This window comes from Salvelinus alpinus, chromosome 37 (assembly GCF_045679555.1).
Source record: "Salvelinus alpinus chromosome 37, SLU_Salpinus.1, whole genome shotgun sequence".
NCBI classification, from domain to species: Eukaryota; Metazoa; Chordata; class Actinopteri; order Salmoniformes; family Salmonidae; genus Salvelinus; species Salvelinus alpinus.
In genome coordinates this window covers 6,395,635-6,407,500 of record NC_092122.1, presented here as the reverse complement: position 1 = coordinate 6,407,500, position 11,866 = coordinate 6,395,635, and the positions used below count along the sequence as shown (strand labels likewise).

The 11,866-nt window shown below is 44.8% G+C and overlaps 1 protein-coding gene across 4 annotated transcripts in view; it reads right to left on the bottom strand.

Annotated features, from left to right (window-relative positions):
• The window catches only part of LOC139565752 (metabotropic glutamate receptor 8-like), a 386,874-nt gene extending 380,022 nt beyond the window's left edge, over positions 1–6,852 (bottom strand). For 3 of the 4 annotated variants that reach the window (XM_071386287.1, XM_071386284.1, XM_071386285.1), the window contains exon 1: positions 847–1,523. In XM_071386287.1, the coding sequence (XP_071242388.1) occupies positions 847–1,401 (555 nt within the window). In that variant the 5' untranslated portion in view covers positions 1,402–1,523. Of the gene's footprint in view, positions 1–846; positions 1,658–6,737 lie in introns of those variants that run through there. The other variant, XM_071386286.1, reaches the window with a different exon arrangement.
• Between the last annotated feature and the right edge of the window lie 5,014 nt (positions 6,853–11,866).

The window sequence follows — 11,866 nt, the reverse complement described above, 5'->3', positions numbered from 1 at the left end:
GCCTGACTAACCCAACCAAACTCAGGTCAAACTAAACCAGACCCGGCCTGACTAACCCAACCAAACTCAGGTCAAACTAACCCAGACCCGGCCTGACTAACCCAACCAAACTCAGGTCAAACTAAACCAGACCTGGCCTGACTAACTAAACCAAACTCAGGTCAAACTAAACCAGACCCAGCCTGACTAACCCAACCAAACTCAGGTCAAACTAAACCAGACCCGGCCTGACTAACCCAACCAAACTCAGGTCAAACTAAACCAGACCCAGCCTGACTAACCCAACCAAATTCAGGTCAAACTAAACCAGACCCGGCCTGACTAACCCAACCAAACTCAGGTCAAACTAAACCAGACCCTGCCTGACTAACCCAACCAAACTCAGGTCAAACTAAACCAGACCCGGCCTGACTAACCCAACCAAACTCAGGTCAAACTAAACCAGACCCGGCCTGACTAACCCAACCAAACTCAGGTCAAACTAAACCAGACCCGGCCTGACTAACCCAACCAAACTCAAGTCAAACTAAACCAGACCCAGCCTGACTAACCCAACCAAACTCAGGTCAAACTAAACCAGACCCAGCCTGACTAACCCAACCAAACTCAGGTCAAACTAAACCAGACCCAGCCTGACTAGCCCAACCAAACTCAGGTCAAACTAAACCAGACCCAGCCTGACTAACCCAACCAAACTCAAGTCAAACTAAACCAGACCCGGCCTGACTAACCCAACCAAACTCAGGTCAAATTAAACCAGACCCGGCCTGACTAACCCAACCAAACTCAAGTCAAACTAACCCAGACCCAGCAGAAACCAACCCAGACCCGTTCCAGTGTCCTTACCTTGAACAGCCTCAGTATATTGGCAACCATGATGGACACGGAGCTGGCCGCCGCCCCGATCACCCCCACGATCTTATCAGGCTTGGCGAAGATGGGCAGGTCGCCGTTGGCACAGCGTACATCCGAGCCGTCCTTCTCGATGAGGGCCTGGACAAAGGTCAGCGACTGCTCCAGGGCGTAGGTGTCTCTGGAGCAGGTGTCCAGGATCCGGGCCCCCAGGGTGATGTTGGGGAGCAGCTCCGTGTCCTTGTTGATCAGGTCGATGGCGAACATCATGGCCTCAAGACGGTGGATCCCTTTCTCCTTCTTTAGTTCCCCGCAGGGCACGCCGCCGCCCCCCCGGGAGTGCACCGGGAACAGGCCGCCCAGGATGATGTCGCCTTCCAATCGGATGGAGTGGGCGTACTCCTGATTGGGCGCAGTACCGACGGCGGGGTCCGTGATTCGCTGAGGAGAGGCCAGAGGGAGGAGCCAGGAACATGAGGCAAGGAAGTGGAAAAGGAAGTGGCGTGTGGCGAGGAAGGAAGGAAGGCGTTGGGATTCCGACAACGCCATGGTAACAGTTGGGTGGCGGTTGTGGGAGGAGTTACTGAGGAGTTACTGTGGAGTTTGTGGCCGGGATCATGGGTGAAAGGGTGTCAGTGCCCCGGGGGAGGAGTTAGCAGGCAGCTCTAAGATGTCCCAGGCCCATGAGGCATGCATGTCCCAGTAGAGGAGAGAGAGGAGAGAGAGAGAGAGAGAGGAGGCGGCGGTGGCGGCGGTGAGTGCAGCTGCAGCGATTGTAATCCTGAACTCACATCTTCAGCAGACCCTGCAAGATACACACACAGAGAACACGAAGCAGTCAGTGCCTCAGTCATCTAGCACACACAGTCTCTCCCTCCCTCCCTCCCTCCCTCCCTCCCTCCCTCCCTCCCTCCCTCCCTCCCACACACACACACACACACACACACACACACACACACACACACACACACACACACACACAGTCACAGTCTCTCCCTCCCTCCCTCCCTCCCTCCCTCCCTCCCTCACACACACACACACACACACAGTCTCTCCCTCCCTCCCTCTCTCCCTCCCTCACACACACACACACACACACAGTCTCTCCCTCCCTCCCTCCCTCACACACACACACACACACAGTCCCTCCCTCCCTCACACACACACACACACAGTCTCTCCCTCCCTCCCTCCCTCCCTCACACACACACACACACACACACACACAGTCTCTCCCTCCCTCCCCCCTCCCTCACACACACACACACACACACACACACACACACACACACACACACACACACACACACACACACACACACACACACACACACACACACACACACACACACACACACACACACAGTCTCTCCCTCCCTCCCTCACACACACAAATCACTGTTCATGCTGCAACGCCTGTCTTCCAGATTCAAGAGCAAGAGAGATAAGCATTGGCCACACACACAGTACAGCCCTCTCCCCCCTCACACACACGCACACGCACACGCACACGCACACACACACACACACACACACACACACACACACACATAACCGCCAATCCTATCCCACTGACAAGTCCATCCTATCCGTCAGTGCCAAGCCTGTCAAAACACAAAGTGCCAAGCCTGTCAAACACATCAACAATGGTCCAGAATGCATTATTCACGTGGACAGAGTGAAGGTTACTCAGTGTGTAATCATTCAGTATAAACATCTACTGGTTCTACACCTGTTTGACTGACAACTGCATGGGAATCAACATCTGGAAGGTGTCACCTCAGCTACCTAATCATTATCATCAGAAACAGTACAGTAATGATGTAGCAAGCCATCCTAGTATTGTGAGTCAGTGAGAAGAGGCAAGGCTTTCGTGGAGCAGGTTTGGTTTAACTCTCTTCGTTTTCTTGCTGGTATCATTCCCGCTTTGAATGTCCTTCACGAATGGAAGTGATGTCATTGCTGGCCAATCAGATTAGGCTACTGGGTGCCCTCTTGACCTCAAAGTATAATATCCACTGGCGGCCTGGTTTATCTGTAGCCCGCTAGTAAACTTTCATCATTCATATCATAGCTCAATAATCCTCAGACAAAAGAAAGGCATGAGGGAAAGACCATCCTTGAGACGAAGAGGGCCTTCCTAATAGTGTGTTTGATCTGTTATGGTTTGACCACACGCGCTTCCCCAAAATAGTCACATGTGTGGATATTCTTCTGAGATAGATAGAAGAGCATATTAATATAACACTAGAATGTGAAAATATCACAGAAATTCACATTCGTAGCTATAATGTACATACGGCAGTGTTGGCTCAATGAGTCTAGACTTCCCGCTGAGCGCCATGACCACTTTTGCGCGCGTCCGTGTGCGTTCCAAAAGGCACAGATGCTGCGCAGGATGCTTGTGTGGGCTGAACCGGCTGCACAATTCTAGGATGCTGAGATGCTAGGGGACTGCTGCATCATTGCATATAAATATCCTAATGTATATTCGGACATCGTGGCAATATTTCTCCCTCCCTCCCCGTCTATGTACCCATATTTCACCTTTCCACACAAACAGCACTTTCAGATACACTGAGTGTACTAAAAAATTAAGAAGCCTTTTACCCTCAGAACAGCCTCAATTCATCGGGGCATGGACTCTACAAGGTATCGAAAGCGTTCTACAGGGATGCTGGCCCATGTTGACTCCAATGCTTCCCACAGTTGTGTCAAGTTGGCTGGATGTCCTTTGGGTGGTGGACCATTCTTGATACACACAGGAAACTGTTGAACATGAAAAACCCAGCAGCATTGCGGTTCTTAACACAAACTGGTGCGCCTGGCACCTACTGCCATACCCCGGTCAAAGGCATTTAAATATTTTGTCTTGCCCATTCACCCTCTGAATGGCACACATACAGAATCCATGTCTCAATTGTCTCAAGGCCTAAAAATCCTTTGTTAACCTGTCTCCTCCCCTTCATCTACACTGATGGAAGTGGATTTAACAAGTGACATCAATAAGGGATCCTAGCTTTCACCTCGATTCACTTGGTCAGTCCGTCATGGAAAGAGCAGGTACTCATAATATTTTGTACAGTGTATAGTCCCTAATGGTTGCTAATTATACACCTATGAAATAAATGAATAATTTACCTTGAAAGGATAACGTTACTATAGCACTTTACCAAGCACTTTAACTAATGCAATTGGGTGAGGCACACGCATTTTAATATAAAACAGTGCACCTTTATGCTTTGGTTATATTCCTAATTGGCTATTCAGGCTGTATTCATGCATACACTGTAAACCCCAATGTGCTGTCATTACTCAAAACTTTTGAGGAAATCCGTTGCACTTAATATCCATGAGTACAGTTACTTAAAGTGATTCTGTAGTCTTTACTCAAAAACTCTAGTCACTGTGAGTCGTATGAGCTTGAACACTTTGAGTAACGCCCCCACTAAGCCACGCATCCCAATATAGTTTCCCAGTGTGCCTTGCCTTTTCCAGTGAATTGTAGAGTTACCACCCATGACTGTATTTGTTAGTGACAGAGACATGGTTGTTGAATTGATTCATTTTCAGTCCTGTGGCCTTCACCAAGAAAGTTCCTAGGTGAATGTTATCATTAAACTCTTTATGACAATACGTTAAGTATAAGGCCTTATTTTGAGGTCAAACCAAATTCCAGTAACTTTCCCAGATTTTCAAAAAAGTCCTGGTTGAAGTATTTCCAGGATTCTTCCTACTGCAATTTCTGGAAAACTTGGGATATTTACAAGAACTTTGTGTACCTAATTTAAAATCACATTATGCTGGCTTGCAAAGTGTAATTCCTATTGGAATCCAGACAGAATTAGGACATCTAACAGTTGGAATTCACATTCACCTACAATCTGCATTCACAATGACTGCGATATTTTAGGAAATTATGAGGACTGAATTTAAACTGGAACAATAATTTCTGTAAGTGGTTGCAAAAATCCAAATAAATTATTAGATTAGTTCAGAAAAAAATGTGTTATTTATCTTTGTGTTGCATAAGATTTATCAATCCATCCCTCAATGTACATGCAAAAACACAGATATTAAAAACAATTCCAAAAGAATCGACCTGCAGTAGAGCATGCTGGGAAAAAAGTTAATTTGCTATTTTTTATAATAGCTTTTAAAAAATAAAGTTGATGTGACTTCTCATTTAGTTTTGAGTCAGTACCACAAACATTTTAAGTAATGATGACTTTTCATTGACTTTGAGTTCAACTTACTAGAAGTTTTTGAGTTCATAATGCCTTGGGTTTTACAGTGCAAGAATGGATTTTTCAACGTATTGTTTTCTTTTACACAATTTTATTTCACTTCTGCAATAAAACCTTATCACAAGCATTTCGCTACACCCGCAATAACATTTGCTAATCACGTGTATTTGGCCAATAAAATTTGATTTGATTCCTACTCGGGTTGGAACTTTTGACTCACTAATAAGAGATAATTGACAGAATGGTAGACATTCCAGCAGTGTTATTATTGTTGGCAGTAAGAAGAAGGGAGTATTACCCTGCGAGGCAGAGGCTGGCCCATTTAACTTTTTAATTTACACCAATCGCTAGATGTCAGGCTGCACCATCCGCTCTACCGGTCATTCTATTAGGTTTCCTCGTGTACAGAGACCTTCTCTGGGGAGCACACTGCTCTTTTCACAAAGTGATAGCTTTTCTTTCTTTTTCGCCTCTCTCTCTCTCTCCCTCCCTCTGCTATTTTATCCCCCTCCCTCTGCTCGTTTCTCTCTCCCATCTCCCCGCCCGTTCCTCTCCCTCCTCCTCCTCCTCCTCCGTTTCCCCCTCTCACCGCACCCGTTGAATATGACATTTGTTTTTTTGCATTCAGATCACAGGCAGGTAAAGACACCAACCAACGGCAACGAATCAAACACATCCCAAATCCCTCCAACGGTTCCCCCCTAAATTGACTTGTGATCCTCACAATTCCCTTGACCCGTTCTTGTAGATGAGAGAAGCAACGGAACTCCTCACAGAAGACGTGGTGGAAGTGGTGCGTTAGTTTGATTGCGTGGGTTTGTTGCGGGGATCGATAGGGATCAATGTGGGATATACCACCACCACCCTCTGATACATACGACTGATTAAAGCAGTGTCATGAAGCAGGGAGCTGCGGTATACAAATTGTGTTTGTGCTCCAAAGAGAAATAACGACCTAATGACGTCTTCATGGTAGGCTACATATAATTAGATAAAAACATTATCAAGCCGTAATGTTTTTAATTCAAGTTCAATATAACATTTGGTGTCTATAGATTGAGACAGCATCCTTCATGTGTGTGAAATAATGCGTCCCTTTTCAGTGAGCTCTGAAAATCACACTATTGATATCCCAATTATTTTTCATCTAATTTTCCCATATTATAATGAATTATATCACAAAATAAGACGTTTGTGCTACGGATAAGATCAGGTGTATGGATCATTCCTAAATTGCATCAGAGGGGATGCTGTTTCTTGGCGCGCGGAACGGAGCAGAGAGCGCATTCCTTTGGGTCAATATCGGAACTTCATTGCGGAGCTCAGCAGTGTCCCTTCCCAAACCTGAACCCTTCTCATTTAGCTACAGGTCACGACTCTGATTAACGATACCGTGGACTGTCAACATCAACTATGCATGTCGATAATGAAATAATAAATAGTTATTTAAGGGATGATTTGCAGAACCATCGAGGGTAATTAATTTAACAATGAGGGAGAGAAAAAAAGGCAGATGGACGAAGAGCGATGGATTCTTCAGATAGAGGGAGAGAGAGGGAGGAGGAATTATGTTTGATGGGACCTTCTCAGACATACGAAAACTATTGAACTAAATATGTAATTTTCAAAAATGCCTACCTGCTTTTCCGTGACTTGATTGAGTGATCCTCGCTCCTTCGCATCCCACTCATAGATGCACGCGCCTCGGGTTTTCGGTGCTGAAAGGGACAGCGCATGCAACCGTCCAGCCAAGCAGCCAGCGCGCGTCTCCGCCAAATGAATCACAAAAAAAAAAAAACACCCACCCAACAGCGATTGGTCTCCCAACTCTCTCTTTTTCTCTCTCACTCTCTCTCCGCATATCCCCTTCTCTCTTTATCAGCACCGACACCTTTTATATGTAGCATAAATGACACAGAAACTGTTTGGAATGCAACATTTAAGCAGTCATATTCTGATGCATCTGCCCAGACAGTCCCATTAAATTGATCCGTTATGATTGAGATCAATGTCTTAAAACAAGACGACAACAATAGGCCTACATCTACTTTAAGCATAATAGCCAACAAAAAACGCAAGCATTGATTCCTCTCTGAAGCTCACACCAACATACATGTGTTGCTACATATAGATAGGTTATTTCTTATCAATAGGCATATTGGTTGCAATGATCAATCTATAACTTGACTTGTACAGATATATTGCAGATAAGCCGATGCAATATATTGGTGATTAACAACCAAAATTAATACGGACGGGGGTACGATCAAATGTCAGACAACTGATTCATCAAGAAAAAAGGCTTTCCCGTTCAATGACGGTGGTGTGCGAGACGTGTTAAAATGGTGTCATCACTTTAGGAGCGAGCGCCTCACTAGATAGAGCACTACCGCCATCTAGAGTAACGTAGCCTACAGTAGGTCTATAAACGAAACACCGGTCATGTCAATTTATGGAAACTATTGATTTAGGCTCTTCTGTTAAAAAAAACAAAGCCTACTTGTTCAGGGATAGACTATCAATCCGCAAAAACACTTCAAATCCACCAATAATAGGCGTACTTAAATCCGAGCCTCAAGATCCACAGTAGCCTAGCCCAGTGGTTCTTAATAAAATAGGGTTCGGGGACGCCTGTGGGTCAGGGGAGGTACTGCAAGGGGTCCGCGGAATGATCGCAAAATACTGTATAACATACACACCGCCTGTCTGGCTGCTTTGTATAGTAAGCCACGGCCACGTGACTCACTATCTGTACGAGCGAACCATTTTCCTGATCGGGGTGATGTACCTAATAAACTAAAAGGCTAAATAAAAGCCTTTAAATTCCTTCGTCAAATCCACTTCAATCATTGTAGATGAATTTATTTTTTATTTTTCCGTTATTTTACCAGGTAAGTTGACTGAGAACACGTTCTCATTTACAGCAACGACCTGGGGAATAGTTACAGGGGAGAGGAGGGGGATGAATGAGCCAATTGTAAACTGAAGAGGAGGAGGAGACAGGTTAAAAAGTAACATCAATAAGGGATCATAGCTTTCACCTGGATTCACCAAGTCAGTCTAAGTCATGGAAAAAAGCAGGTGTTCCTAATTTTTTGTACACTCAGTGTGTATAAAACGTTCACGTTTTAATTTTTCATGAATATGACTAGAAACAACACGTTGAATGAATTTTGGGCAAGGAATCAAAAGGAACATTTTTTGAGGGCGCAACACAACATAATGTAATATTATTCAACCAAATTAAATCTTTACCCTTAGATGCATGCACAGCATTGGCCTGGTTCACACAGATATTGGTAGCCACATTAAACAGAGGCTGCTGGGAGGAGCTATAGGAGGACGGCTCACTGTAATGGCTGTAATGGAAACAACATGTTTGACTCCAATGAGCCCATCCTCCTATAGCTCTTCCCACCAGCCTCCTCTGACACCAATGATCAACTCAATTTGTGTATTACCTAAGAATGTTGTTTTGAACATAAATGCACTGTACTTTATGCTGTACACTGCAAAATGCTCTCTGCCCCATGGACAAATGTGTAGAATTGCTAGAAATGAGCGTTGAATGGCAAAAATGTCTCTCTGATGCCAAGTGGGGAGTCCTTCAAAATGTTCGTTTCTTTCCTCAGGGCTCTAGACTTTATTAATCTGGCCATACACTGCAGAAGTCATAGTAAAACTGCTTGTATGCTATTTTTATTGCACTCTAAAGCAGGGGTTGGAACCACAAGTATTTTCCTATCGTTCCAGAAACTGCGTGATGCCATCGCGTCAGCATGGACCAACATCCCCGTGGAACACTTACGACTCATAGAATCCATGCCCCGGAGAATTCAGTCTGTTCTGGAGGCAAAGGGGGATCTGACCCGGTACTAAATGGGTGGACCTAATAAACTGAGTGTATACTGATGAGAGGTCGAAGGAGCATGGCAAGAATCGTGTAAGCTAACAGGCGAGCTACCAACAGACGAACAACGACTCAAAACAACAGTAGTGTGCAGAACGTTATCTCATCGATCCTTGTCCTGGATGGGCTATTGCAGCAGACGACCACACCGGGTTCCACTCCTCATCGCCTGGTCCGACAAATTGCGGGTCCTGTTGCGTCATGCTGATGGCAGAGATAGGATTTGGCGTAAGCAGCATGAGTCTATGGACCCATCCTGCCTGGTGCCAACGGTACAGGCTGGTAGCGGTGCTGTACCGCCATCCAATCGGCAGAAACTGCGTGATGCCATCGCGTCAGCATGGACAAACAACCCTGTGGAACATTTCCGACTTGTAGAGTCCATTCCCCTGAGAATTCAGGCTGTTCTGGAGGCAAGGGTGTACCTAATAAACTGAGTGAATACTGACTAAAGGACATACATCACAGCATACTAGGTCTACAGGTCGTGGATGGACCTAAACGTTTTGGGGGGAGAATGACTGTGAAAAGGTCCGTTCTGGTGACTTTTTTTAAAAGGACATTCAACTCCAAAATGAATGAAAATAAAATAATTTCCCCCTCCAGAAATTAGCCCAATAACATATTGGTCCATATCATCAGGGAGGTGTGCTATTCAGCAAGAAGCATGATCACCTGCTGTAGGCCAGCTGATACAGCATCGTTTCTGTAAATAAATAGTCTGATGGTTTCCAATCTACATTTACCCCAATGGGCTAATCATCAGCTATATCACAAACTCTAAACATTAGGCTATCTTGTTGCTAGCAACATATTGATGACTGGATATGATGTAGGCCTACCTGTTGCACCTGACCCATTTTGCCCTGGTCTCCACTATGCCTCCATGCAATAGGGGATCCTTGGTATGTCACTACCCTAAACCCTAACCCCTACCCTTACCTAATGCTAACCCTGAACCCTAACCCCTACCTAACGCTAACCCTAAACCCTAACCCCTACCTAACGCTAACCGTCAACCCTACCCTTACCTAACGCTAACCCTAAACCCTACCCTTACCTAACGCTAACCCTAACCCCTACCCTTACCTAACGCGAGGTCAGTACAGGTGCATCAAAGCAGGGACCGAGAGACTGAAAAACAGCTTCTATCTCAAGGCCATCAGACTGTTAAACAGCCACCACTAACATTTAGTGGCCGCTGCCAACATACTGACTCAACTCCAGCCACTTTAATAATGGGAATTGATAGAAATTATGTAAAAATGTATCACTAGTCACTTTAAACTATGCCACTTAATATAATGTTTACATACCCTACATTACTCATCTCATATGTATATGTATATACTGTACTGTATATCATCCACTGCATCTTGCCATCTTTATGTAATACATGTATCACTAGCCACTTTAAACTATGCCACTTTATGTTTACATACCCTACATTACTCATCTCATATGTATAGACTGTACACTATACCATCTACTGCATCTTGCCTATGCCGTTCTGTACCATCACTCATTCATATATCTTTATGTACATATTCTTTATCCCTTTACACTTGTGTGTATAAGGTAGTAGTTGTGGAATTGTTAGGTTAGATTACTTGTTGGTTATTACTGCATTGTCGGAACTAGAAGCACAAGCATTTCGCTACACTCGCATTAACATCTGCCATGTGTATGTGACAAATAAAATTTGATTTGATAACCTTACCTAACGCTAACCCTAAGTCTTAACCCCTACCCTACCCTACCCTTACCTAACACTAACCCTAACCTAAAGCTAACCCCTACCCTTACCTAACGCTAACCCCTACCCTTACCTAATGTTAACCCTAAACCCTACCCTACACTTACCTAACGCTAACCCCTACCCTTACCTAACGCTAACCCTAAGTCTTAACCCCTACCCTACCCTTACCTAACACTAACCCTAACCTAAAGCTAACCCCTACCCTTACCTAACGCTAACCCCTACCCTTACCTAATGTTAACCCTAAACCCTAACCTACCCTTACCTAACGCTAACCCCTACCCTTACCTAACGCTAACCCTAAACCCTACCTCTACCTAACACTAAACCCTAACATAATGCTAACCCTAACCCAATGCTAACCTTAACCCAATGCTAACCCTAACCCAACGCTAACCCTAACCCAACGCTAACCCTAAACCCTACCCTTACCTACCGCTAACGCTTTCCCCTACCCTTACCCAACGCTAACCCTAACTCCTACCCTTACCTAACACTAACCCTAATCGCTACCTTTAGCTAATGCTAACCCTAAACCCTACCCTTACCTACCGCTAACCCCTACCCTTACCTAATGCTAACCCTAACCCCTACCCAACACTAACACAATGCTAACCCTCCCCCCTACCCTTACCTAACGCTAACACTCACCCCTAACCTTACCTAACGCTAACCCCTACCTAACGCTAACCCAACGCTAACCCTAACCCATATAGTGCATTCAGAAAATATTCAGACCTCTTGACTTATTCCACATTTTGTTATGTTAGACTTATTACAAAATGTATGAATTTTTTCCCTCATCAATCTACACACGGCAAAGCCACAAAGCCCTACCCATGACAAAGCAAAAACAGTTTTTTAGAAATGTTAGCAAATTTGTTAAAAATAAAACGTATATTTTTCTGAATACATAAGTATTCAGACCGTTTACTCATAACCTGCTACATTAGTTCTCCTAACCTGCTGTGTTAGTTCTCCTATCCTGCTGTGTTAGCTCTCCTAACCTGCTGTGTTAGTTCTCATAACCTGCTACATTAGTTCTCCTAACCTGCTGTGTTAGCTCTCCTAACCTGCTACATTAGTTCTCCTAACCTG